Raw genomic sequence first — 27,785 nt, forward strand, 5'->3', positions numbered from 1 at the left:
ACCTTTAGCGCATTCTTATGATGGCTTTTAATCTCACATCAAATAGTGAACTGCACTGCATACTGTATGCATGTACAAATCACCAGCAGTAAATATTGTGCTAGTACTAGTATTGAACTACAAGACGCAAAACAGTTGCAAGCCTTTAATTAGAGTTGTGTAAAGCTTTTGATGGGATAGTTAGGTCCTAGAGATGTGGTGACAACAGCTGCACAGAGGGGCCCAATTTGATTTTTTTGTCATGGGGCCCCAAATTCCTGGCAGCGCCCCTGACCTAACTATCCCATCAAAAGCTTTACATAACTCTAATTAAAGGCCTGCTCTACGGCTACTTTATATGATATCAAAGACCCAGTGGGGATCTGTTGGCACAAATATAATATACAGAACTATGTTTTCATTAGTGTTTAATCAACAGAAAATCAGAGATCGTTCTGTTTTTGTAAGAATCTTTAGTCTTTTATACAACAGAGGGAGAGGGTCCTCCCACAGAGTCCGCCATGGCCACTAGATGTCGCTAAATCCTACACACTGAACCTTTAACCAGTGAGTGATGGAGCATAATAATACTAAAAATACTCCTACTTACTACCAATAATAATAATAATAATAAAAATAATAATCAACTTGTTCATTGTTTTTTATTGACTGTCTCAAACATCAATAATGAAATACAATCAGCTGTGTAATTTGTCCATATGTACAATAGCAGTAGAGACAAATGTAAAAAAAATATATATACATACAGTACATATATGAACATTCATATAATTCAGTTAGAGGAGAAACACAGCCCATTATAATATTTTCAATTTTTCACTGTCCATGGGAATTAAGATTAAAGACAGCATAAATACACAGACTACAGATAATTACTTCTTAAATGAAACGTTTGAAGCTTAAAGTGTTTAGGGTATTTGAATGTTTTACCTCATATCTGAGTCATAAAATGTTACTTCATCTCTATTCCATTTGAGATTTGTTTTTGTTTATTTGTGCTTACCTTACCAAACATGAATCACAATTTTCTTACATTAAGAGCTCTGCATCATGTGCAAGTACACCACTCACTCCTGCCCTGAGGACTTGGGCACAAGAGACTCTGACAGCTACAGTGTGTCTCAGCCCTCACACTGAGACTCTTCAAAAGCATCTCCATGATTTAGGAGGGGAGAGATCACATTTTAAACCCCCCTTAAAGCAAGTACAGCCTCCTCCTCCTCCTCCTCCTCCTCCTCCTCCTCCTCCTCAGAGTTTATTTAAGCTCATTAGGAAGTTCATAGATGACAGAGTTACAGCACTGCTGCTTCTATTTGTTTCTATGGACACTGGAGGTAAAGTTGCTCTGATTGGCTGCCTGACTTAGCCAGTCTCAGGTCTATTTTCTGACGTTGGTCGTGGTGGTGCTGTTGCTGCGCTGGTAAAACAGTACATAGGCCTGACTGGTCTGAAGCTGGTTCTCTGAGACTGAAGTCACACTGTAGGCGGGTAGATGGAGAGTAATCATGAGAAACAGCTACACATTTATATAGATGGCATCTCAAAACAGATTACCTATATACACAAATGGCTTTTTAAATAGACTGCTTATACAGTCTCATTTTAGTTCCTGGGCCACATATTCAAGTGTGTCGATAATGACAATCAGCCTGACATGTCTTTATAAACTGCAATTTCCAAAATATATCTCAGTTTTTCCACTTTCAGTCTATCTACTGTCATCACATATGCATTATAATTTCCAGCAACAACAATACAGTATCTTAATTCTTTCTTTGTCAGGAATAGCATAGCATTTTATTGAAAATTTGGAATTTCTGACTTCTCTGCATTTTTCATACTTTGCAAAGTCATCCAGTGAGCTGGATCGGACGTTTTTGGCGGGTTAGCTCTGGCTCAAGGTCAGTATGTTTGACACCCTTGGTCCATGAAATGCAGTTCACAGGGAATTGCATATTAAAACAAAATTATTCAGGTGCAAGGTGAGCCTCACCTGGAGTCATTGTAGAAGCACCAACCATTTTCATCTGTACAGCAGGCTGTGTAGTGGCCCATGTTCACTGTCCCAGCATGATTACATATTGCATATAAATCATACAGAACTGGGCCTGTGGGAACATACATTGACATAATGTTGTGTCAGTTTTGCAAATTATGAAATAATCTACATATTGTAAGATATCGCTTAACTGTCAAAAATACCATAAAACAATTGATCCATACATGGCTCCTTTTTTTCTTTTGAAGATAAGAACTTGACAAGGCCCTGTTTCTTCAACCTCTCATACACATTTTATCATTTCAACCTTTTACTGTTTTCTTTTTGTTGAAAATAACATGACTCACAGTAACACATCAAAGTATGTGTGTAAAAGGTGTTAATGCACAAATGGAGGAACAAATAAGAAATGTACAAGGATAAACTGAAAGGCAGTTTGATTGTATTACCACAGTCGACAGGTCCGTAAGGTCCGAGGTCCAGGTTAGTAAGCGGGAAGGACACATACACCGTGCTTTTACTGATGGACCACCGTGACATTGTAAAGCGATTCAGATCTGATGGAGACCATTAAGCATCATCATAACTCTCTGCACAAAGAAACATCACTTGCTGATAGCAACAACAAGTTAATGGATTGAACAGTTGTTGGCAAAGGATACGGATCACAATAACCTGGGGAAACCTCTGTATGGACAGCCGCTTGGTGCACTCTGTATGCCTGTTACACCTCTCACACATCTGAAATACACAAACACACACCGTTACATTTTTTAAATAGTTGCAAAGGCACAGCATATGTTACTCAAAAGAGCTTGAAAACTGAGGAAATTGTGATCCACCACTCGGATGTCTTTTTGAAACATATACTTTGGATGTTATAGGAGATGAGTAGGCAGCGGGTGTTAAGTTTACATTCACTCCCTGCTTTACAGCAGAACTAAATTCAAAAGTAAAAGGTAAGCTGGATAAAAAGCTCCCATTGAAGTTGTTGTAATCCATTTGTTTTGGACTCTCTGTGTTAACTTACTGGAGAATTCTCCTTATCCAGTTTCTCTTCCTGAGAGAAGAGATCAAGGCACTGCCTCAGTGTGACCTCCCCTGCAGAGCTCCTCTTGGGGATGGGCAGCGACAGATCACAGAACACATCAAATGTGTTGGAGTAGTGAGAGCACACTGAGCAATGCAACGAGCTCCTTAGCTGGCCTGAGAACAGGTCTGAAGGGTGAACAGAACAGTGGCAAAAATGATTAGCGTCATCAGTGGTTGCCTTCAGTGAACTGACGGATCACCATGACTTGGCTCGATGTCCTCACCTACTATTCTGCTGTCATCTCTTTCCAAGTGCTTCTTCCACATGACAGCTGCCTCTTCGGAAATCCTACGGGAGTAAAAGAGATGAGAGAAAGAGAGAGAGAACAAAATGCGGTTACATGGAAGACATCAGAGTTTTGAGGGTAGAATCTTTTCCATGTAAAACATACGCACCTAAATCTGGCGTATTTTTGCTCCGGCTCCTTCCCCGTTCGGCGAACATAGGGTCTGCGGTTGATTTCTGTGTGCAGCTTGTCCAATAGGAATCTGAGGAACTCCTGTGCATCCTGTTGACTGGGTTAAACACAGAGATGCAGGGAGATTGTTTCTTTATGTTAGTGTTACAGACCACTATTTCTATACAAGTCTCAACATCAAATCCAAAAAACATCTGTACTGGTGGCAAAGTAGAAAAACATTTGTTTACAGGTGCTCGCATGTACTTGAGTTGATACAGAAGTGGATATTGTCTTGCATTACATAGATAGCATGTTGTTTTGGCAGCATTGTCTAAAAATCTGCCTTCCTAAATATGCAAAGTGCTTCATATGTTTGCCTTTGCACAGCAGTGATCTCGTATGTACAAAAGTCTCATGTGATGTAGTTCACCTTAAGGAAAACATCATCTATATCCTCACCTGTAACCACTGAAGTAAGGCACCGCTTCTTTAAAAAGATTGTAAAACTGTCGTGGATTTACAACTCTGCCCCCCTCGTTTTCATCCCAAAGGCCCGACAGCACCTGAGTGAAAGCTGTCATAGGAAGACAAGGAGCGATGAGAAAAGATGAAAACATGTGGAAAAGGAATAATAGGAAAAGGAGGGAACGGAAGGAGAGAGGAACATACCTTCCATGAGCTTAGCATCCTCTTTGGAGAACTTCTCCTGCGTGTACCGCTTCAGGAGACAGTAGTCCCGTAAGCCACATGTGTGAGACAAACACTGGACTATTGCATTCAGGAAACACTAAGTTGGAGATAAGTATAAAGGGGAAAGTGAGCATGTTTATGCAAAAAGTGAAATATTTCTTTAAAGCACATCCTGTATTGTTAGACACTTACTGTGTTTCCGATGTTTTTAAGGCCAACCCTTCCACTTCCTAAGGTGAGCTGCTCTTTCTGGAAAACAAAGACAACGCAGGTAACTATTGACTCCAACTTACATCAGGAAGTGTATAACCTATTTTAATTTGTTCACACATGGCCACTGCATGTGTGCCCTACTACATGACCTCTGTACTGTGTCTGTACAACCTGTCTGCCTGTCTGTCTTAACCCCGCCATGTCAGTGTATGTACAGCATTGGTGGGACAGCTTTAGCCTTCTTATCTCATTACCATAAAAAGAGAGGCTAAAAGGAGGTCAGCCTCATGCATTCATCCTATTAGAGACCAAGGAGTGCTGACAGGTGCTTAAACACGTGTGTTGATGTGTACTCTCCTTTAATTCTGATTTCTCTGTATATGTTTGTCTCACGAGTGTCCCATAACTTCCACATTAACCCTTTGGTGTCCTATCAGTGGCCCTATCAATTGCTTTTGCTCAGACCCCAGAGGGTTAAGAACAGACTTTCAAGACTACTAATAGTTTGAATATAAATTTAAGGTTCACGTACAAAGTTGTCTTTTACACACCTCGTTGTCAGCAACTAGAAGCAGGCCCATCAGTGAGGTATAGAGGACGGACTGGGAGATGTCAGCCGTCTCTCTCTGGAGGCCGTTCTGAGACACCAGAGTCCGACACAGAGCCTCACATGAGCCCTCCACATTGACGCCACTGGCTCCAGGCATGCTATTTTACAGGCAAATCTCTGAAAAGTCAACTAAACAGGGATCCTGAGAGAGATAGATGATCTTCCCAACGAAATGAAAGCCAGGTGGCTTACAGGTAGGTTGTACCACGAGAGACAGAGTCCTGTTTTTTTAAAGTAGTCCTCTCTTTCCAAGAAAATGATGATGAATGTCATTCACAGCTGAGGGAAAAAAACAGTATTCATTTGTGAATCAGCATCCCCTTAAGGCATATCCTTATCTTGAATAGATCAAGTGTCTCGTAATTACAGCTTGCAAAGTCAAGGTCTGTCCAAGACCGAGAACAAATGAGCTTGAGGACTAATATTTACAAAAAGAGAGACCTCATCTCAGGTGTTCATTATTTAAAGAGTCAAGTATGTGACCTGTAAAACAGAACATCGCTATCTCATCATCAGTGCTCTGAGATGTTATCAAAGCCGAGTCCACACACTCTATCTGTTTTATGTGCAGGTAAAGCCTAATAATATTGCAAACAAAGTTAGTTTGCAAATAATGCCGGACAAATATTATAGCATTAGCAAATAAACACAGAGGTTTGGACTCACCTGATCACTTGGTCACTCTATCTGTGGACAAACTGTCCCAACCAAACTGTTCCCATCACCTGCTGAGCTGTTAAAAATGCATAAGGGGACGTCTACTGTTTCACTGTGTGCCTGTAGGCTAGAACTGAAAGTCTACCTCCTCTCTCCCCTGCCCTGTCACCGGTGTCAGAGAGAGAGAGAGAGAGAGAGAGAGAGAGGAAGAAGAGAGGGAAGAAGAGAGGGGAGAGAGAGGGAGAGAGAGGGAGGATAATCATCACTAATCTTTTCTATGTAGATCTTCTTGGCTATACTTAGACTTGTCTTTTTGTACTTGACCATGATCACCTCAACCAAATTTTCAAGTGTCAGTTTATTTAAAAAAAACAAAACAACAACAACAAAAACAATGAAAATATTTCACACTGTAAATTAACATTCAGTAACACTGCTCCCAAGATGCACAGTACACAATCACAATCACACAATCCTTCAGAAAATGCATGAAAATAATGTTTTCCACATAGGAATTGATATGCATGTCTGAAAACAATCTTCTTCCACTGTCCATCCTTCCTTTTCTCCAATGTCAATGTACAGATGTACAGATACTCCCCGGGCCTCCTGATGATCAGTCTAACAGTCAGCGACTGGTGTGGTCTGCCATTTCTGTGTCCGAGCTGAGGCTGAGATCAGCTATGTGATACAGGGCGGGATCAGGGTGAGGGGAGAACTGGGACTGGCTGGTTTGAGCCGTCCGGTCCCGCGACTGGACAATGGCCTGCCGTAGACAGGTGATCCACTGCTGCTTGCTGAAGGAGTCGTTGGCCTGCAGGCTGTAAGGGTGAGCTTTGGAGCGCCCTCTGCTGCTCACACGGAAACAGTTCCTCACTAGGAGATGGAGAGACAGAGTGGGGGAAGGAAGGACGTTGAGTAGGAACAAGGTTGTAGATTTCACTTCAACTAATGGGTTGGATAGCTGTGTCTTTCTTCCAGTCTAGACCTGAATTCAACTCCTTTATCTTCACTTCACCAGAAAATATGGAACAAAAAGTATAAATAAACCTGAAATCATCATCATGTATACATTAATAAAGTATGGATACATTCATGAAGTGTTGTAACAATTAATCAATTGATCAGCAGAACATTAATCTATTTACTGAAAACAAATCATTAAAATAACTGTTTATTTCAGCCCATCACCGCTGTTTTATAATATTTATTAACTAATACAAAATGTATATGCTGTTTGCGTATGTTACCTTTATCATTTCCTCCACTGAAGGCTCCCCTGAAGGCGCCCCCTCCACTAGCTTCACCATCTGGGATCTCCTCCAGGTTTATCAGGGCATTGGGCAGAGGCTGCCTGTACACATGGAACACCTGACCTCCATCTCTGTCCTCTCCTGGTCTGCTCAGCACCAAAGCCAGCTCAAACAGGAAGACATGCAGCCGCTGACAGATGAGAGAAATGCACATAAAGTGAGAGGTGTGGATTTTAGGAGAATATTTATCACAAAATAGGGTCAGGTTGTCATGGTAACTATAAAATCCACTTTGGATTTTTAGAAATAACACAGGAGTGACAATTACAAGACAAGGACAGTACTATACTAAAATCAAAATCTATACCAGGGCAGAGAGGAGCAAAGGTGTCTAAGAATATGGATCCACTTTGTCTTAGAGGACTTGACCCCCTTTGGTTGAGGTACAGACAAATCAAAGACCTCAGGACGACCACTAAAAGGTTAATCTATGACGATAAGGACTGCTACCTGGCCCTTGTTGTTCTTGAGCTCTCCGTGGCAGTAGAGGAAGCGGGATTGCTGGATCTCTGGTAGTCTCTGACTCTCTTCGAGGTAGCTGAGACCCCGCCTGTAGAACTGACACTCCGCCTCTCCTGTCTTCTTGTTCACCTCTCCTACGATGCTCTGGATCAACTCCAGCTGAACAGAATAAAGTGTGACATAGCATGAATGTATTGTATGTGTCATTTTGGGGATGAAGAAAATGCCCCACCTCCTCCAAACATAGAAGAAGTTAAAATGAAAATAAGCCCTTTAAAGTTATGTAATGTTATTTTCGATGTTACTCATGTCGCATCACAGAATCAAAGGCCACTGAAGTTTATGATTCATAAAACAATTATCTCCTGCCACCATTTGGAGGTGCCAATGTGCAGTATTAAAGATTAAAGAAGGAAATATTGGCTAAAGTCAAATGTATGGGACAGATTTCACAATAAGTAAAAAATAAGACGGTTTGTAGAAACTTCTAAAGCATAAATGTGCAATATATATTCAGTATTGATTGAGATTTTATATTGCAAACAGTCCTGGGCTTTAATAATTTGGATTTACGATATAATAATCACAAAGTCAGACAGACAAATGTTGACTTTTATGCCAGTAAGGGAAAAACCCAAGCACCTATAAGATTTTCAAAATAATTAAAAGACTATCTAAACATAATCAGACATTTTAATTAAATTTTTTAAGGAAACATATCTATCTAAAACAACAGAGTCTGCACACATAGTGCATAAACTGCAGACTATCTTATATTTATTTATATAAACTGAGGATGAGCATGTCACACACAAACACATCATGCAAGTCCAAAGTCTGCAAGTCCAGGGAGTTAACATTTGGATTCAATAATTATCTTGAATAAGTGAATGTGAGTGTATTCATATTCATGTTTGTATGCACGTGAATGTGAAGCACATCAACTCACAGCATCAGGCAACGTGTCCTCATCTGGGTGATCTGGAGGTGTGCACTTCTGGATCTCTTTCACCAACAAGGGGTATTTGACCAAACGGCTCCGAGGGAGATCCAGGAAGTTCCACAGATCCAGTTTCCTGCTGAATGAAGACTCCTGACACAGGCGCAGGAAGTGCTCCACTCTTTTCTCTTGCTTTTTCTGGTCCAGCAGAGCTTTAGCCCCCACCTGGTTACAGCAGTATGTAACATAGGACTCCAGAAAAGGGAACTGCAGGGAGGAAGAAAAGCAAAGGAGTCAAATAAAGTGAGATCGAAGCAGAGACATACACAGACTGTGACTCTGAGAGGAACATAATAGAGGAAATACAGGAACTGGAGAGAGTGAAGGTGGGTTGTGCCCTTTTGTCTTCTTTTCACTGTCTCTCTTGGTTTCCATGGAAATACTCACCCAGTCTATCAGAGTAGGCCCGACTTCTCCAACTGTCTTCTCTGATCCTCTCAGCCGCTCAAGACGACTCAGAAGATCTGGTATGAAACAAAAACAGAAGTGCTGAATTCTTGGAGTTTTTTTGCTGACTGAACACCAGTTTTACTACAGCTGAAAGATAGCTGATGGCACATTCGACTTCTTTTGGCTCAGAAAAGTCATTACATCAGCAAAACTGACAATTATAACAGAAACAGACGTAAATGAATGAACATTTTCCTTCTGTGGTTTTACACACTCGCTTTAGAGGATTATTATCACAGCAGTAAGAATATAAATATACTTGCCACCCCCAGATGGCAAATGCAAAATCTATTATAATAAATGATGTGCAATGCTGAAAGTCAATATTTAATTACCACTCAGCTCTACTTGCCTTAAACATGAATAGGAAACGAGAAGGCCGTGTCGACGCATGAATGGAAATTGTGGGCAAAGCAGAGAGATGGTTTACCTTGATGGAGAGGAATGAGAGAGTCCAGTGTACCAAAGATCTGTCCAAGTTCACTCTCTGTCAAGATGTCCAACTTCAGCATGGGCTCATAGTAAACCTGGTAAGCAATGGTGCGGAAAGAATAAAGGTAGTGCAGAAAGGGTGTGAGAAATCGATGTCGGGAAGTGGAATGGCATTTTTAAAGGCATTCAACGTGCATCTGCTGAATTTGTTTTAATATAAAGTAATAGTGGTGGTGTTTAATGCACAGGTACCTTCTTGACCAGGATGAGGTCATCGATGAGCTGTCGTTCTCCCTGAGTCAGCTCATAGATCACCTGCAGAAGAGTCAGAACTGCTCAACAAACGGACACATCTGTTTGTCAAACACACACTGGCACATGATGCAAACACACAGTCGGACAGTATGAGCTTTCATGACCCAATTGTTCAATAAAGGAAGTTAAGCCTCTAGTTGCCAGCTCACATCCTCTTTCATAATTGCTGCGTAGAGCTGCTTCACAGAAATAAAGTGTAGGCACCAGTCACCCTGACCACACTGCAACCATAGCCCCACAGTCTGACCCACAAACCCCCTAAAATACATTCCATGGTATAAAATACACCTGCAGAAGGTTTAGTTTAAACTAAACATAACACGCTGCCACCCGCACCTCTTGACGTTTTATCTCCTTTGCAGTGAGATCGTGACTCTCCACAGTGTCACTCCAGCATTGGCTGTTGCGTCGGCGTGGAAATGACGATGCCTTTGTGCGAGGACGAAGGGGGCCCGGGGGCAAAGGTCGAGCCTCTGTGCGAAAACTGATAGACCGCTGTGAAAAGAGCAGAGTGTTTGAATATCTCCACGCAAAAGTCATTTGTTCTTCATTCTCTGTGATGGCAGGTGTGCGAGTGTGTTTGTGCACTGTTACCGAAATGGACTGTCCAATGCGTTTCAGAGCAGGGGTCTTCACTGGGGTTATGACACCTGTTAGGCTATTGGACTTTGCCACAGGTTTGACTCTTTTATTACTGGGCTCCTAAAACAGAGTTCACAAATGTGGTTCATTCATCAAATGAGTTTGTTTTTTTTACATTAAAGACACACACATCTGGCCTCTGTAAATGAGACAACACCTCACCTCTGAATCCTTCATGTGATCAGACATCATTTCACCTTCCTCGTCTTCCTCATCATCCTGACAAAACAGAACACAACAGAGCAAGTTACGTGTTAAGTGAACTTGCGACAGACATTAAGAGAGTTCAGGAAAGTGGAAAGAGAGAGAGAGATGTGGAGACGGGTGAGATGTTGCATGGTGCAGATCTCTCATTTCCTGTGTGACACTTTCAAAGAGGAAGAAGGTTGAAACTGTGCCTCTGTAGTAAAATACAAGATGTCTGCCTGTTTTGCCACACTAACCACATCAGCTGTACATTCAGTGTAGTTACAAAGTGTGTTTGAATAAAATAAAAATGGATCATTAAACTGATCACATTAACATGATGAAGATGACAACAAAACAGGAAAACATGAAAATCAAAGTGGCTGAAATGTGACAGGATGTCATAAAAAAAAAAAAAAAACTAGATTAGTGGATTCAGAGTTTCGCGGCGGCACAGCTAAACACATTGCTCACGTCTCTTGTCTGCGCTGCACTCAGTATTGTGGTTACAAAGGTAAGGTTGACTAACTTCCGCTACTCACAGAGAGGCAACGAAAGAGACATGAAGATGAAGAGACACACTGGAACAGTTTAGAGTTTAATAGTCTCACATATGACTCACCTCTATGATTCTGGTCGTGGACTCAGTCGGGTCTTGTTTTCTCTTCTTCTAAAAAAGCAGGAATTCATGTAAGATTTGAGTTTTTTAAGTTTTTGTAGGAGAGTGCACATGTAGGTTTTTAGACAAGAGAAAGCAGGTGAAGGAAATAAGGTAGACTGTGTGACTTACTCCGGCATGATCACAGGGGATGGAGTGAGTCTCTCCTGACCTAAAAAGGGCAAAAGAGCACAAAGCAAACATCCATACAGATTATTTTACTTCTAAAAAAAAACCTTTATGTCACTGAATACTGGATGCTGGTAGTTTGTGCCCCAATGACTAATCTGGCTGCTTTTTGGTGCCTGAAGTTATAAAACCTTGTTATTCTTTGAAAGGTAAAGATGACAGATTAGACTGCTGAACAGTACTGTCATATAAGAGTTAGGTTTTGTAATTTGATGCCAGATGTGTACCAACTCAAGTACCTTTCATGCCACCTAACCTATTTAAATATACCATTTTATTTGTTAATCACCACAGCAGTCAGCTCTAATTTTTAATGTACAGTATGTAGCAACTCAAGGTAGAAATACATAACACAAATGTAAAAAAGGTATCATACCAGGAAGTCCTCGTTTCACTAGTCTCCTCCACTTCCATTTTCTCTTAGTCTTCAGTGCATCTTTACAAAAACATTACACATTCTCAAAATGAGAAAGATTGAAATAATCCACCGATCTACGCCGGCGTTTTCTGTGTTTCAGTAACACGCAGCGAGTTGTTTGCAGAGAGCTTGTCAGAGTTCAGTGCACTCCTTCCTCCTCACTTTCTTCCTCATCTCACAATCGACCACATCCTTTAGCGTTGCACATACTCATGTATCCGCTCTTCACAGGGAGGAGGGTTCAGAACTCGACTTCTAACTCAAACCTGTCAACGGACAGATCGAATTTAATACTATTTTACAGACGACAAAAGACCAGACTAAACTAAAATGCAGTGCAGGTATACGTATCAGTAAATAAAGTATTAATTAAGGGCCATTTAAAAAAAACAAAAATAAATCTTGCAACCTCTGCAGTAAAAATCTGATTAGGGTTTTAACATTGTTGTTTCACAGGTAGGCGTTTAGCTGATTCAGGCTGTGCTTCCCGGATATGCTCTATAATGAAACTTCTGATGAAAGAGCCAGAAGCAGGTTGGACAGGAAAAACACATCTGACACTTTGTTACACCAGAAGTGTACCAGATACATTCTTACTAAAAACCACCATACAAAAAAGTCAAATAACCACACACAGTCAGGTTTGATTTTACATGTTTATTCACTATCACACTAAGTGCTCCCATTTTCAAGATACATCTCATTGCCTTGTTCTTACACTGTAATGTCATTTGGAGTTAACAAAGTAGAAAGAAGACAGTTTATGATCTACAAGGTGTGTGCGCCAAAACTTTGTCCCACCCACCCCTGCCAAAAAAATAAAATAATAAAAATTAACAAAAACACATGAAATATAAAGATAGAGAAAAAAAAATGATGTCATGTGCAAGAGCCTGTCCAAAGCCACAGAGTGCTGGATGAGGTGGGTTTTAGGGACACCTCAAACCGGTAAGGGTACCTAATTCTGTCAAGGTGAGAGACTCTGATTATTATTCCAGTCAGGAGAGGCTGTTGCCTCGGGTTTAGACAAGTCTTCAGGTGCTTCTATATTTTAAATTTGGGGTCTCGGGTAGAATTAAGGGCAGTGATATGACTTGGGGGCAAAATGGATTCTCAACTATGATCTGGGATTCTTGGCTTAACTTTTACTTAATGAGGTGCATCTTTGAAAAAAATAAAATAAAAACAGTAATGTGGGACCAGGTCCATGAGACAGGAGCTGGAGGAGAGAAGAGAGCAAGTAGAGTGGAGGGGAGATAGTTTGGCTGGATTAAAATATCCATCCTATAGTGCTGAAGGCTAAGTAAGAGTGTGAGTATGTTTCAGGGGGACACTAGGCTGGGCTATGTAGTGCCAAGAGAACACTACAGCTTAGAATTTAACTTGGGGAGAGGTTCTGCTATTGAGAAACCAGGAGGTCCAGTATATGTGCTCCCTTCCTCCCATGACACCACTCTTCTCACAGCCGAGCACCAACTGGATCCCTAACACACATACAGGTATCCTTAAATCAGCTTACTGGGGCTATGTACACTCAGGCAACGGTTTACACAAACCACAGGCCTAAAAAAAACTGATTGATCCAATAGAGCCGACCTGGATCAACCCACCCACCCCCAAAATCCCCCAACCTCAACTCCTCACTTAGTACACCCCACCCCCTGTCTCCTCCCCTGCAATCCCCACCCTCCCGTGGGTGGGTTCAGTGTGAAGCTCAGCGGATGGTGTATCTGACATAGGGCACTTCCACGTCTTCATCTGACAAGTCGTTGCAGCATAGCTCAAATACGAGGGCTTTCACATGCTTGCCCAGCTTCTTTTTGGACACCTTAGTCACAATCTCAGTCATTCTACAGGAGACACAGAGGAACGCAACATTGTCAATGAACAAGAACGCTCACTCAGATCGAAGGAGACGTGCATGCATGACTATATACTCACGGCAGGTCCAGTCTCTCTTTAAGTTTGGCAGCAGGCATGAAGAAGGAATAGAGCATGGACACTCCCTGAGAAAGCATGGTGATCTCCAACTTATGCTCATTCTGACAAAGAACAGATATAGAGTCAGGTTAACTCAATGTCAGACACAGTGTGGTGGCACAGTGAGGAGGAGGAGGTGATGAGAGCGTACCTTAAAGTAGTCCAGGAACTGTCGGAGTGTCATCTCCTCCCCGTTGGGCTGTAACCCTGTGACCTCGAAGCGATCCCACAATGACCAATCGATTTCATAGTACTGCCAAAACAACAAGAGTGAAGAGTGATATCAATGATTGTGTCACTCACAGTAATACATTGCAAACAGCACCCAGTTGTCTTTGCCTAAGCATATTAAGAGCAGTCAATGAAATTCATTTTTCTCCTCAGCACACACTGATCACATCAGCGTGAGAAGGTGAGTTGCACTCACTCGCACCCAGGCAGACAAAACGTGTCCGCCTGGTGCATCGGTATTAGCATGGCTGGATCATCATCGGAGCTCAAAAACCATCTAGCGACTGCATTTGGATACCTTTTAGAGAGAACACCTCCTACAGCATGGAAACATACAGCATTACATCCAAGCTGTGATACACATGCAGCTACCCACCTTGTGTCTGGGAGCAGCGATAGGCTCAGAGAAGGCAAAGAAAGGCAGAGCCAGGTTCATGAAGCCGTTCTTGAAGGACTCCAGCTTCTTGTGTCCTTGGACAATTTTGATGAGCTCCAGGCACACCAGGCCTACCACAGCGGCCGTGGTAGTGGCGATGGCAGGAATGATCTTGCCAGCTATCAGTTTGCTCTGGATTGGACGGTGATGAGTGGCAGGGTATTGAAGAAAAAAAAAAAAAAAGATATCATCATTCATGTTTGGCTCGAACGATTTGCCATTTTGACAGAAAATGCTGGTGTGAATTTAGTATTTGCTTTTCACAATGTCACATGTGCCCTCACCTTGTGTCTGTCTGTGGGAGGAATGTCGTAGTTCTCTGCTCTCAGGTTGGATGCTGCTACAATGAAGTCCATGTGGAAGTTGGTGTCATCATCCTGTAAACAGAGCCCACCACAGTCACACAAATGGGACCACAGATTGAGCTTGTACTGAGAACTGACAGCCTAGTTGAAGCGATTACACGGGAATTTAGAGATGAGAGAAATACTGTACCTTCTCAAAGTCAATGGGACTGAGTTTGAACTTGGAAGAGTCAGAGGAAGGCAGCTGAACCTTGAGCTCCTCCAGTCTGGAGTCATCTATATATATGTTTAAACAAAGGTTAGTTATACGTGTGTCTCATGACCTGGACATGAATTTAAGCCATTAACAATAAAATCGTTTGCATAAACATTTCTTTAGCTGAAGACATACAAAAACAAAAAAAAGTGCTTCATGACTTTGAATGCTTTGCTGAATGTGCACAAATTTGCTCATCTTACCAACAGAGGAATTGCTGTTCTGCAGGTCCTGATCAGACACGTGGATTTTAACTCCTGAACGAGGGGTAAACGGTGGCACCTTGACATCCTGCAAGATCTTAATAACGCCTGCACGATCAGTGCTGCCTTGCACGCCGTAGGTCTGGGCATACAGGTTAGCTGCCGCCATGACATAGTCCATGTGCAGGTCCTAACAAAAAAAACAAGAGAACACTTATGTCATCATCCTGAGACCGGGAGTTCAGAGCAGATAGTGTGTCAGCAGGGGTATAAAAGAAAGCCATACTTACATTGCTAGTGCTGAATTCTAGGGCGTGAGGACACCTCTTTGGGCCAGACCAGAAGGGGGCACCAGAGCTAGTGAGCTGAGATAGACAAATAAATAAATACTTTATGACCACTAAAATGAAACAACATAAAACATACATTTTATAATGACTATTTCATAGCAATTAGTAAGATTAAATGGGTACTGTATACTTTTATCAAGTAAACAATAACAAATAAGGAGATGGTGAACGGCAAGCGACGTCTTCAGGCGGACGTGAACTGTGGCATTGTGGGTTTCTGATCAGCGTCTTAACCACTAACCTACTTTGCAGCATCCCACTGACAAAACTCGAATCAATCAACTGGTCTGAAAGCTGCTAGTCTATCATACCGTAGCATGTACCATTTTGCAACACAGACAACACAACACTCCAAAAGCGTACACACACACACAGCTGTATGTGCACCGTAGGCTGGGAGAGTTGAATATGATGGGATTAATGCAGAAGAACTTCAGAATTTAATTTCTTTGATTCAGCTGCATCGAAACTATTCCCATTCCTCAGACAGCAGTGACAGGTCATTTCATCTCCTCCATATAACACTGATTTAGGGCTGTGCAATGACCAGAATCTCACATCCGCATAAATCGTTATGCATTATCCTGTGAATTCATTTCATGAGTATGGTTTTATGGTCATTTCATTCCTCATTTTTATAAGGTCTATGCATCTCTTTTCCCACAAGATGTGCAGTATATTTTACTCTGTAGTTTATAATTTATTAGTGTAACACCGTCATTTTGTTGGCTACATTTTGTATTTAAGTTGACTGCAGCTATGTGTAGTATTACTACCTAAGCCAAGTTCCCCCTTAGGGACAATGAACTATTGTAAGCAAGTACTTTTTCATAAAACAAAGAAAAATGTGGAAATATTTCTTATTACGTTTTGCACTTCGAACAGTCTTTGCAGAAGTTGGTTGCAACAGTATCATCTCTTACCATCTTTGTGATTCTTCGCCTTATGCGTCACCGGCTAACGTCTTTTGCAACATCTGAGGTTTGTTTTAAAAACACTAAATGGTATTTTTGGGGCTCTCAACCATAGACTGGCTCTCTACTGTTTGACATGATTTTTGTATAGGCATTCTGATCATTTGTGTAAGAGAGAAAAGGCTCAATAAAGAATCTAATAAAGTATCTATAGTTAACTCAATATGTACCTGTTCTGGGGGGAAGTTGTGCAGTAGCTGGCGGATGTTGTTGCTGTACTGGCACTGCCAGTGGTTGCGCGCCCAGGCCACACAGTCAGCCCAGCTGTGGGGGCAGTCTGTGACAAGACTCTTGTAAACCGCCTCCAGCACCTCCACAGGCTGAGCTCCGGGAAGTTTCAGAGTACGCTCCATGAACTTTGGATCTCTGCAAAGGCAAAGATTATAAACGTCATAAGCTGGTTACAAACATGTGAATAACTTCACTTTTTGTGCATCTGTTGTTCACTCAGCAGGATTGTATAGTCGAGTACCACAAAAGCAACAGCTTCTTAACACAGACCCTTAAAAACAGGAGCAGCATGGCAGAGGCCTCTTATAGAATAATGGCCTGTACTAATAGTGCAGAGATCAACAATGACAATGTGATATCACCAGATCCAACTTTTAATACAAGAAAAAACATTGTCTGCAAGTCTAAGGAAAGACATCCGTAATGAAAAGAGCATGCTGTTTAGTAAAGGTCATCAAAATGAGGCCACGTAGTCATTCAATTAACAGGGAAGGCAACTCACGTGAGGTACTGCATGGCATTCTCAGGTGGTTGTTTGAATAGTCCCTCAAACTCGTCACGGGCCCACTGAACATGACATTGAGAACAGATCAATCACACACTCAACTCAAATTAAAAAGCACAGTATGTGTGTTGTCGAACAAATCGTGAAGCCAAGTTGAAATGTTTGCTGTGGTGGTGAGTAGGGATGTAACGTGCACCGTTGCATCGTGACACGATTAAAAATCGGTACAAATGCGTGACGACTCGTATCAGTTGACAAAAAAATAAATAATTCATCACGATTCTTGGCGAACGCGAGAAGTAGGATATGTTCTTTTTCTTTTTAATTAGAAATAGGTTACGTTATCTAAAAAGTCACTGGTTGGTGATTCATTTGTTCAACGTCAGGTGTCAAGTCACGTGACTTACGTCACTACGTAGGTACGGAGCACAGAGCGAGGGAAAACATGGCGAAGGTAGAAAATAGCTTTGAAATAGAGGATGCACCGAGCAGCTTTAAATCACCTGTGTAGCGGCATTTTGGATTCCCTATATACACAAATACAACCGTGAGAAACGGACAGACAAAACCAAAACAGAACGTAAATATTGCAAGAGACTGCAACATATAGCGGCAACACGAGCAACATGCAGCAGCATATTAGCCGCCACCACAGTGAGAAGCAAAGTGACGTTACGCCACCTCATGAGCAAAAACTGCACATCACACCAGTTAACAGCAGTTTACTGTGAGACTGTTTCCAAAGAAAGAGATTTGTCATGTATTTTGTTGTTTAAGATTTAAGTTGCACTTTTTATAAGAACACAAACTGTTTGAGAGTTTCTGTAAAGAAAGATTTTTTTCCTACAAATCATAATTGGTCTGTAGCTCATTTTGATTAAAAAAAAAAAAAAAGTAAAAAAAAATAATAATAAATCGTGACTCGAATCGAGTTGTAAGTTGAGTGTATCGTTACATCCCTAGTGGTGTGTGTTTATTTTTAAAAAAGCATGCCGGCACACTGGTGAACTGACAGTCACAGAACATATCTGAAGCAGTGAGCTGACCAAGAGCAAATGAAATGGAGCATTTATATACACAAAGACGACCGTGATCAAAGAATATGTAAAAGGGGAAGGGAACAAAAGGTAAAAGAGGGTACTGTGGGGTAGGTCACAAAGGGTAGGGGGGTGGGGGGGGCATTTGCATTAAGACCTGAAGTACAAGTCAAGCAGACAAAAGGACAGGAAGGGCACATATTTAGCATGTCACAAGACCAAGACCTAAACATTAGGGGGCGGGTAGATGTTTCTAGACGTCACCTGATTAGCGAGTCTGCACTGTCCCCAATGTGTATTGCATTGATCAAGGAACCAACCCAGTAGGGGCTAAAGGCTTCCCCTAGACATTATGGTACGATTTTTTTTAATCCATAATTATTGCTATTCCAAAACGCTTGCCCCTGTGTCTGTGTTTTACATTGAACGCATGTGTGCACCTACTGACCTGCAGTGTGTGTTCAATGGCATTTGGGAAGTTCTTGAGGGTACAGATGGGGATGGACTTCTCGGGTGGGTCTTGGCTGGAGCTGTAGGACTCTGTGAGGAAGGGGATCACAACCTGGACATTGCCCTTGGTACCCAGAGTACCGGATTCCAGTAAGGGTTTACGGTAGTACACACACCTCCGATCCATGTACATACCTATGCACACAAAGACAAGGCGGGGGGAGACACAGAGATTCAGAGGGCTGTGCATTGGATTTTCTAAGTATACCTGCTGTTAAAGATTTTAAAAGATAATTATAGTTTGTTTCTTACGTGCATCAACATTGTCAAGGGCATTCGCCACGCCGTCAAGACTTTCAAAGAAATCGTCGTCATAAACCCTCTCTGTGTCAGGGCCCACCCTGTTCTGGTGACCTGTGATCCTGATGGAGGGGTTCATCTGCTTCACTGCTGCAGCAGCTGTGTCACTCTTCATTTTCTGTTACCACATACATACAGCTGATATTAATAGAGACCTTTTCTCTTTCAGGTCAAATCTAAATCATCCATACTGCAAGTAGTACATCGAAAATACACACAACATTTAGAGAAGCCAGTTTGTGGTCACATGAAACAAACATTTTTTTACTAGCTAAAAGCACATTTTCAGCTGTGGCTTCATCCACAACTTCATTTGTAACATAATGTCACCCTTTAATAAACTAAAGCAAACAATTTAATGTAACAATAACAGCTTTCCGATACCAATCTGTGCTTTGAAATGTCACCACATGAAACAACCAATACTCTACAACATCAAGGCATTATATGACCCCAGGCATTCTGTTGCCGCCATCTCATATTGTTCAATGACATTATCTAAAAAAAAGCAGCAGCTAGATTAAGTGCACTCAGTAGTTACGATGTACAGGAAATCCATGCAGCACTGCTCAGAAATAATTCAAATCAATAAATGGCCAACACATGGAGCAAAAGCTACTTCGCATCTACAAGCAGACACGGACGAGCAGAGGCGATACTGACCGTAACGTCGTGGGGTCTGAAGAGGAACTGTCTGTTGAGGTTGGACTTCTCTATGGTGTCCATGTCTGTCACAATGACCTCCCCTTCCCCACCTGCCAGCCCAATCATGGCAAAGTTTTTCAACAGCTCACAGCCAATAGCACCGGCTCCGACCTTGAACGATAAAACCACTTGGTAAGTAAAGCTGTTCAAGTTGCGCTGTATGTACGTTAACAGAGCAGGTTTGCAGTACAAAGGGTCAGAGAAACGTGACTTAAAGACGGGCCATGTATGTGTTTTTGACATTTCCAAAACAGTCAAACAGTGCTATTCGTCCTCCCAATTCATATACAGTAGTTTCATTTTTAAAAGATAAAATAATTTCTTACCTAGAAATTTTTCTAAATTATTCTCTAAAACCATAGTTTTGGCTACACAGACAATACTTTTTAGTGATTGGTTTAATTGCTGGTTTCGGTGTTTTCATGGGTTTTATATAGGACCAGTCTCGTCCTTTAAACCTCCCTTAACAACAGGACGCCAAATGAGGTGTTGGAAAGTCTTCCATTGGCTGACTCACCAGGAAGTAGCGTTGTTTGCCAAGTAAATCCTGCAGCTTGCTGCCAAACACTGCAATCTGCCCATCGTATCGACAGTTCCTCTAGGAGAGAGAGAGAAAGAAAAAAAAAAAAAAGAAGAGAAGATAGACACAGATTTAACACCATCATGTGCAGCCATCTTCCGTATTGGTGTGTGAGATTTGTTCTGAACACATACAGGGGCACATTCTTCCTCTGTGAGAAGGACTCCTTCCTCTTCTGCCAGGCACTCCAGGGCATCAAAGTACAGCCACTGCATTATAGGCATGAATTTTCCTGTGCATGCCTAAAAAGAACAAAGCATACGTAAACAAAAATATGAAGACTAGGATTGATTGTTTGGAAAAAGTTAGTGCGGCACAAATCCAAACATGTCTAATCACAGATAACACTAACCACCACTCTACAAAAACACTGATAACACACTGCACTTACTTACGCAACAGTATACCAGAAGATGGTTGAAAACATGACGTCACTAACCTTCATCACTTCCTGTGCAGCCAGACCACCAATGAAGGCATTGACAGGAGCCAGGTCGCCAGCAGCAACGTATGACAACTTTTTGAGAAGTGCTTCATCCAACTCCTCCACTTTGGCTGACCCTGTCTGGGCAGAGTTCACCTCCTTGGCCAAAGTCAGAAGCTCATCACCATCAGCCTGGAATACACAGTTCAGCATTTCATAACATGTTACAAAAAGATGACTTAAACTTGACTAGGACTAATTCATTAAGTATGTCACGCAGTGAAATTGTTCATGGGTAATTCTACAATGATCTGCTTGCATGTAATGATAGAGGCTAAGTTAAACTTTATTTCCAGACCCACATTTAAGTTATTACTTTTTCTGGGTTTACAAATAATCTATCCACAATCAATAAAAGCAACTTCAAGCCACTGTGCTATTTACACCGACATGAGTGAGATTTACCTGACTCCAGGGTACAGGAAGTTGGTTGTGTTTCTTCTGGAAGGCGTGGATAGCCTGGAAGCCCACGTGCAGCTGTCCTGGACGATCAAACTTGGCAAAATCTGTCATCATGAACTCTGGCTCGGCCATGGAAGAAGAGATGGATTTCTGCAGAGGGAAGATAGAGGTAGAGAGGTTGGACTTCACGTTAGGATTTTCGACTGCTAAGAGGAACAGTAGATGATGTGGGGCCAGCAGGATTGTGAGAAGATTAGTTGTTGTTTTGCTGATCAGGGGTGGGGGTGGGGATAAGAGGCAAGTGAGGGTCACACTCCTTTTGTCACTTACAAAAGCGATTTTCTTGGGCATCTTGACCTGGGAGACAATTCCTCCTCTTACATAATCCGTAAAGCCAGCTGTGTCACAGATACTGAAGGTGTAGGGACCTGTGCAGAGAAAAGGTCATGTCAATTTGTAACACTCATAACCAGACAAAGGAAAACTTGTCTTGTCCTGAATAGAAACCTCTCTTACCCAGAACTTTAATTTCCACTGGCTGGCAGCCATTGAGCTCTGTCATACCCTGAACCTCAGTGAAGGTGACAAAGTCTCCACTCTCAAAGCCATGACGAGCCTCATCCAGACATGTCACAACCCCTGAATTGTCCTAAAGAAAACAAGAGTGACAAATTGTGTGTAAAAATGTTCTGTGTGTTCTTATTCCTAAAAACAGCAAGTACTTTGACAGATTTAAAGACTAACCTTGGTGATCATGGAAATCATAGCACTGAGCGGCTGCTCTCCGTTGGTGTCATACACCATCATCTCCTCACCAAAGTCACAGAAAAGCTGGCTACAAAACCAAACATGAGAGCATAATTGTTAGACACTGACAGACTGGTGGGGTATACACTTCATGTGAACCGTGAATGAACAAAACGGAGACAGAATCTTACCCAAATAGACCACGTGTGTCTGCGATGATCAGCTTGATTCCTTTACTGTGGCAGAACTCTCCCACTTGCTGCTGCTCTTCCAGAGTGGAGTTAGTCAGCACTACCACCTAGGTCGCATAGAGACAAATTTAAAATAACTTTTCTTTCCTTTGTAAGTGCTGGATGAGCAAGCACTATCTTTTGCACACCTGGAATTTGGTCAGGTATTCGTCAGCGAGGGTTCCAGTGTAGGCGGTCACAGGGACGTAGTTGTTGAGTTCAGCCAAACGGGGCTGACTCACTTCTGCTCTGTTCTTTCCAAGATCCTCTTCCCGAAGGTAAAACTAACCACACAAAAACATAAAGATGTCAGGGAGGAATTGATACAAAGTCAATCCACCAATACCTGCCAATATAATATATAGAATAAGTGCCAAATATGCTAATAAAGTAGAATAGAGATGACATTTGCACTAAGACACATAAACCTGTGCTTTAATTAGTCAGTATTTGGCTGTGGGGACATTCAAATGAGCAATCAGATATACTTAAAAGTGACAGTTTGCTCTAATTACTGCTGCACAACACCCAATCCTGTCTGTGCATGAATGCGTCATTGTTCAAGAAACTAAAACTGGCTGGGTCAGGTTTATCCAGCTGGTAGATTTTTTTTTTTTTTTAAACATCCGTTTTCAGATGTAATAAACACCAGCTTGGTATGGGAGAATGGACAAATTAGGAAGAAGAGGGGGCTTTTCAAAATTTAGCCTCGTGTGGACATGGCCTGAGATTCAGTGATAGGTTAAAGGCTGCCTATAAAAAAAGACAGATGATGTCAAGATGTCAAATAGGAGAAATAAAAATAGACTATTCAGCTGAAATAAAAATGAACACTGGCGCAAATCCCAGTGGCTGAAATAGAAATGTTTTAGCACACAAGGTGAAACTCAGACTGGATGATCAACGATACAGCGCTCTAATCACAATCACACACTTTTGAAAGGTGGACTTAACACCTGAGCAGGGTGTTCACACATTTATCCGTCTGTTCCTTAAATAGACGCATCAGAATCCAGGGTCTCGGGCTAATGGACCTAAACAAGCTCTCCACTGCAACGTTGCCCTAAAACAGGCTTTAGCTCTACTATGCTTATGACCTGAGGAGAGGCCACTCGCTGATAAATCTGGGTCAGCCCGTGGTAGGCGAGGGTGGGGGTGGTTGCAGCACTCTTTTTGGATTGCAACAATAAAACACGAATGACTCGAAACAGATCGTGCTGCACTGTATGACTGAAAATAAATAATGTCCTATTGTAAACTGGGAGTATCTGTGCATGTTTCCACAAACCTGAGAGGAGAGGTCTCTCCATTCTGCAACTCCTTGGTCGTGCACAGTGACGCTTCTAACTCCACCCAGAATGACGTTCTTGGCAATCTCCACTCCAAGACCTCTCATACCAGAGATGAGGACATTGGAGTTCTGCATGCGCTTCATAGCATCATGGCCCAACACGTAACTAGAGAAAGAAAGTACCATCAGTTACATAGGTTAAAAACTAGCCAAAGAAAAAATACTGAACGTTTGTCAGATCATATCGAATTTTTGTTCCAAAAAGAGATGACGCTCACAGTTGTCTGGAGTACAGGCCTTCATCGATCTCAGCATCATTGCCATTCTTAGCCATGCCCTGGGAGAGACAAGAGGGTTTGCAATCAGTTTATGTAACAACTCTATAAAAATAAATAAATAACAAAAAAGATAAAGTGTATGTGTTAGTGCTTACGTTGGCAGGTGTGTGGGACAGATCAGTTCTGACAGAGTTAGAGGAGGAGCAGTGGGATCCCGTCTTCGTCTCTGATCCTGACAAGCGACGCTTCTTGGACAGCGGCGAGCTGGACATCTGTGCATCACACACACACACTCCATTAATAGACTGGTCGTACAGGGCACCACAAGTTGCTGTGTCAGCACTTATTTGCCATTTATAAGTTTATATTAATTTGTTTAAAAAAAAAAAATATTTATATTTATATATATATATAGATATAGATATATATATAAGTTGGAACACTTAAAAGATAAACATTACGTATAACATAACACACAGTGACCACTTGCTTGTATATCATGGAGACAATGGCTTCAAAAATCCGATTCATTTAAGTTAATATATAATTCGATACGACGGTTTAATATATTAGGAGCGTGGCAGCTAAATGCTACTGAACCCTCTTCATGTTTAAGAGAGGATTTCTAGTCTAGGGAGCAGCTGGGCTGGCTGCAGGCCAAACACAAATCTGCTAGAAAACGAACTGCCTGGGAAGAGACATGAATAGCAGCATTATCAGTTCTTTTCATGCTCAGAGACAACGCTGGCTTGTTTATGTACTTCCATTGTTTATTATGCTGGGATTTAAGGACCGCCAACCTCGTTTCAACAAAAAAAAAAAAAAAAAAAGAGCTGAATCATTAAAACTTCACTGCGGTAAAGTGAGCAACACCTCACGGTGGCTGCTTGCAGGTGTGGACACACGGACAACACAATGAAGCTGGAACCATCGACGGTATGAATACAGATATATATATAAAAAAGGTGCGTTTAATTCAAAACACGAATCTTAAAATAACCACCAAGTGCATTGTGATTAGCGGAATAATCCGACCAAACCCAGCCACTTCGGGAAGTGAAACAGGCCGCTGAATCTCCAACACATTCCCACCCCTACAGCACAATTTCCGCATCCAATGCAGCTAACTTATCAGTCACACTTCACCGTTAATACACAGCTGCAGATTATGAAAATGAGTCGGGCTGGGTTTGCAACGAATAGCAGCACAACACGCTTAAATAAAACCCATTTTACATTTCGCTGCAACCTGAACTGCCGTTGTTCGTCAGAAACGAAAATGAAGCCACCCTGCATGATACAGCAAAGCACCGAGCCGCCCGGTTACTGTAGATCATCTGTTCAACCTGATTCATAGCCGGCAACGAACCATTTTAAAAAAGCTTTCGTCGTCTGAGAAACGTTAAACAAATGTCAGTCAACAACACAGAGAGGAAACCGATTGAGTAGCTACCGTGCCACTAATCAGTTAAGTGATTTGGCAGGTGGACAGAGTTGGAACATGAATAACTTAAGAGGCAAGAAAACACCGACCTGCCAGCCGATCCATTAGCAGCTCGGCCTAGGCCTGCAGCTCCCAGTGCGGAACACAACTTTACAAGCTAGCGGCGGTGGCTATGTTGCACCCTGCTTCGCCAAAAGGGAGCTTTATTTTGACAGCTAGCTATCACGGCTCGTCCGCACCTAACACAAAACGTCTAACTTTGATGCTCAGTCAAAGCGGATTTTTTTTTTTTTTTTTTGCGAGCCAGAGACTAGCCGTTTACACTCGTGCTTCCATTGATATCCTTTTCTTACCAATAATCCTTCTCAGTCCCTTCCCAATGCGAACCCGCTCCTCTCCCGCAGTGTCTAGATGTCAGTATTATCGATGGTTGTAAATTCGTCGGTTGGTACAAAGAGAAAAGAAACGCGGCGCGGTGATTAGGATGGTCGGCGCTGTATATTGTCGAGTCACTATGTCGTTATGCTCAGAGTCTCCTATGTAATTGCGTTGCTGGCTTTGCGACTGCAGACGGGAACAAAACCAAAATGGCAGATGGGGAGAAAGGGGCGGAGGAGGTGTGACGCATGGGCTAAAATATTCAACAGGAAAGAGTGGCTGCGAGCATGCTGCTCAGCCAGGGGGCTCAGCTCATTGGCTGCTGAGCCGGAGCCAACGCGGATTCATCCCGCCCCCCCCCCCCCCCCCCCCCCCCCCCCACCCCCCCCCCCCACCACCACAACTTTTCCCTCCGCTTTCTCCAGCGATCCATGCAAGAAACGTCCTGTGAATCTAGAAGAAAAAAAAAAACGCACACAAAAGAAAATCTGACAAAGTGCAAAAAAGGAAAGTTTTAAAGCATGGACTCTTCAATTATAGTAGTAAGTAAAAGCACCATCTACCGGTCCAGATCCATCAATAACAGCATCTTTGTTTCACTGATGGGTTAGGCGAGAAGTGGAAACTAAACTACACATACAAAAACTTGCAATGTTTTTATCAAAGGAAGAAAGAAAAAAACAAAAACAAATTAATTGTACACATCCCCCCCAAATACAACACCAACTGGTGTGCTGTGGTTTTGCACTTTTCCGGGAGTTCAGCAAAACACAACACTTGTCTAAGCCTGCCGGTGATGCGATGATAATTGGGGGGGGCAGGTACAACGTTAGGCAGGCTACTTGCTATAGCTATATTGGATGCTGAGCGTCTGGGCCCTCAGTTACATTGAGGTTAGAGGGGTGAGCATTCCTTGCAGAGGAGGAGTATTGGGGGAGGGGGTGCCTGGCAAATGACAAAGGCCCAGGAAAAAGAGTGGGCCGCATATTCTCGGGTACACATGTCGAGGGGGTGGGGGGGGAGACCCCCAAATTCTCATATTCTTGCTGCGAAATGATAAACAAAACACATTATTTTCCACCATCCTACTGGAGCTGAAACGTACGAATAATCACCCACGTTAACAGGCTTACCCCCCTTAACTTGACATGCTAAGAGGAGACACTAGCCAATATTACGTTAACGTACTGTGTGAAGAAGGGGGGGGGCATCGATTGTCGCGGTATCGTAACCAAAATACAACTATCGAGATTAAAATATTGCCAGTAGATTATAGCAAAATGTTGCGCGATGCACGTTATCTAGTGTCTTGACTGCCTCTCCACATTGGCTCCGTGGTGTTTGTAGCTCACTAGCTCTCGAGCTACCGTGAACGTTGTTTAATAATCACAGGACATTATTCAACGCAGCACTCTCGTGCATATGAAAAAAAAAACAAAAACGTGCAAATGCCAGTTTAACGTGAACGGTTAACTACGTGACAGCGGCTCGTTAGCTCACGGTTAGCCGAGGTGGGTAGCTGAAATCGTTACAATAACTGACGGCGACTAACGTGAACGACTACCAACAACGCTGATCAAACGACTGCGTAGTTGTTAGCTTGGGTGCGCTAGCTTTGGAGCTATCTAGCCACCCAACGACTTTTTCCTACTTGTACCGCTATGTGAGCTAACTGGGGCTAACGTTAGCCAACTAGCTGGGGCTAACATCAACCTAAGACGAGAAGCTTACACAAGTGTGCACAACTTACCACATCCGATATTACTCGGCCTGATCTGTAGTATTAAAATCGCCTTGTATTTAAGCGAAGAAAACCTAACAAAACAATGTGACAATTCAACACTGCCGCGCTGACTGCAAACTGAAAAGTGTGGCGGGCTCTGTGTGAGTTTTTTTCCGCTGGACGGTTGCCTGCCCGGCTGTTCCCGAACCGTTTCCCCTCACTCTATTTCAGTTGAAAGCAAAGCAAAGCAGCAACATGTGCACGTTACAGACACGACCATCGCTCTGTTCCAGAGGGTTCACAAACAAGTGAATCCATTTTATTCATCATAAATAGTTTTTGTTATTCACCTAAAAGGTTCAACCATACTACCCAGCATGTAAAGTGTATTTAAAGCTAGCGCACTACGTTGTTTTATCGTATTTTAACTGTTTAGAACGTCCAATCTGTTTCACACCCCCGCGTTTTCACACGTATA

The 27,785-nt window shown here is 42.3% G+C and overlaps 3 protein-coding genes and 1 non-coding gene across 6 annotated transcripts; all 4 read right to left on the reverse strand.

Moving 5' to 3' along the window:
* Positions 1–658: 658 nt before the first annotated feature.
* On the reverse strand, positions 659–5,912 carry usp21 (ubiquitin specific peptidase 21). Its single transcript, XM_019267519.2, has 12 exons — positions 5,672–5,912; positions 4,947–5,284; positions 4,375–4,431; positions 4,162–4,279; positions 3,952–4,066; positions 3,488–3,607; positions 3,316–3,380; positions 3,030–3,217; positions 2,662–2,740; positions 2,449–2,556; positions 1,994–2,108; positions 659–1,478 (listed from the first exon to the last, which is right to left on the reverse strand). The coding sequence occupies exons 2-12, from the start codon at positions 5,100–5,102 to the stop codon at positions 1,379–1,381; spliced, it is 1,221 nt and encodes a 406-aa protein (XP_019123064.1). The 5' UTR covers positions 5,103–5,284; positions 5,672–5,912; the 3' UTR covers positions 659–1,378.
* A 93-nt stretch (positions 5,913–6,005) lies between these two features.
* On the reverse strand, positions 6,006–11,929 carry arhgef3l (Rho guanine nucleotide exchange factor (GEF) 3, like). 2 transcript variants are annotated; one of them, XM_027288518.1, is made up of 13 exons: positions 11,686–11,929; positions 11,253–11,292; positions 11,085–11,129; positions 10,439–10,495; positions 10,229–10,336; positions 9,971–10,129; positions 9,572–9,634; positions 9,318–9,414; positions 8,825–8,901; positions 8,387–8,644; positions 7,426–7,596; positions 6,913–7,105; positions 6,006–6,538 (listed from the first exon to the last, which is right to left on the reverse strand). In XM_027288518.1, the coding sequence occupies exons 1-13, from the start codon at positions 11,721–11,723 to the stop codon at positions 6,291–6,293; spliced, it is 1,554 nt and encodes a 517-aa protein (XP_027144319.1). In that variant the 5' UTR covers positions 11,724–11,929; the 3' UTR covers positions 6,006–6,290. The 2 variants fall into 2 exon arrangements, with proteins under 2 accessions (XP_027144319.1, XP_019123069.1); XM_019267524.2 differs by having other exon boundaries at positions 11,085–11,132; positions 11,686–11,928.
* A 440-nt stretch (positions 11,930–12,369) lies between these two features.
* On the reverse strand, positions 12,370–27,549 carry uba1 (ubiquitin-like modifier activating enzyme 1). Of its 2 annotated transcripts, none has more exons than XM_027288506.1 (26): positions 27,335–27,549; positions 23,918–24,034; positions 23,763–23,821; positions 23,482–23,650; positions 22,343–22,477; positions 22,155–22,261; positions 21,961–22,051; positions 21,733–21,865; positions 21,547–21,644; positions 21,220–21,366; positions 20,770–20,946; positions 20,465–20,572; positions 20,268–20,348; positions 19,709–19,861; positions 18,998–19,163; positions 18,684–18,880; positions 17,196–17,260; positions 16,633–16,828; positions 15,429–15,503; positions 15,139–15,328; positions 14,870–14,955; positions 14,659–14,751; positions 14,315–14,506; positions 13,859–13,960; positions 13,669–13,769; positions 12,370–13,577 (listed from the first exon to the last, which is right to left on the reverse strand). In XM_027288506.1, the coding sequence occupies exons 2-26, from the start codon at positions 24,032–24,034 to the stop codon at positions 13,442–13,444; spliced, it is 3,174 nt and encodes a 1,057-aa protein (XP_027144307.1). In that variant the 5' UTR covers positions 27,335–27,549; the 3' UTR covers positions 12,370–13,441. The 2 variants fall into 2 exon arrangements, with proteins under 2 accessions (XP_027144307.1, XP_027144308.1); XM_027288507.1 differs by lacking the exon at positions 27,335–27,549 and adding an exon at positions 25,560–25,824.
* LOC113747804 (small nucleolar RNA U6-53/MBII-28) lies at positions 14,102–14,203 on the reverse strand. Its single transcript, XR_003463904.1, has one exon. It is a non-coding gene; the product is annotated as a small nucleolar RNA U6-53/MBII-28 (small nucleolar RNA).
* Positions 27,550–27,785: the final 236 nt, after the last annotated feature.

The sequence above is a fragment of the Larimichthys crocea genome, chromosome XV (genome assembly GCF_000972845.2).
Source record: "Larimichthys crocea isolate SSNF chromosome XV, L_crocea_2.0, whole genome shotgun sequence".
Classification (NCBI taxonomy): Eukaryota; Metazoa; Chordata; class Actinopteri; family Sciaenidae; genus Larimichthys; species Larimichthys crocea.

Bases quoted from the DNA above. Each gene is read 5' to 3' on its own strand.
- usp21 (XM_019267519.2), bottom strand. From the start codon at position 5,102: ATGCCTGGAGCCAGTGGCGTCAATGTGGAGGGCTCATGTGAGGCTCTG. The intron at 4,432-4,946 runs GTGTGTAAAAGA...TTTGTTTTCCAG, and splicing joins TTCTAGTTGCTGACAACGAG to AAAGAGCAGCTCACCTTAGG. The intron at 2,109-2,448 runs GTAATACAATCA...ATGTTCCCACAG, and splicing joins TTACGGACCTGTCGACTGTG to GCCCAGTTCTGTATGATTTA.
- arhgef3l (XM_019267524.2), bottom strand. From the start codon at position 11,723: ATGGAAGTGGAGGAGACTAGTGAAACGAGGACTTCCTG. The intron at 10,496-11,084 runs GTGAGTCATATG...CTGTTTTGTCAG, and splicing joins CCACGACCAGAATCATAGAG to GATGATGAGGAAGACGAGGA. The intron at 9,415-9,571 runs GTACCTGTGCAT...ATTGCTTACCAG, and splicing joins ACCTCATCCTGGTCAAGAAG to GTTTACTATGAGCCCATGCT.
- uba1 (XM_027288506.1), bottom strand. From the start codon at position 24,034: ATGTCCAGCTCGCCGCTGTCCAAGAAGCGTCGCTTGTCAGGATCAGAG. The intron at 20,947-21,219 runs GTAAATCTCACT...TGTGTATTCCAG, and splicing joins TTCCTGTACCCTGGAGTCAG to GCTGATGGTGATGAGCTTCT. The intron at 13,770-13,858 runs GTACGCTCTCAT...GTTCTTTGTCAG, and splicing joins AGTTCCTGGACTACTTTAAG to AATGAGCATAAGTTGGAGAT.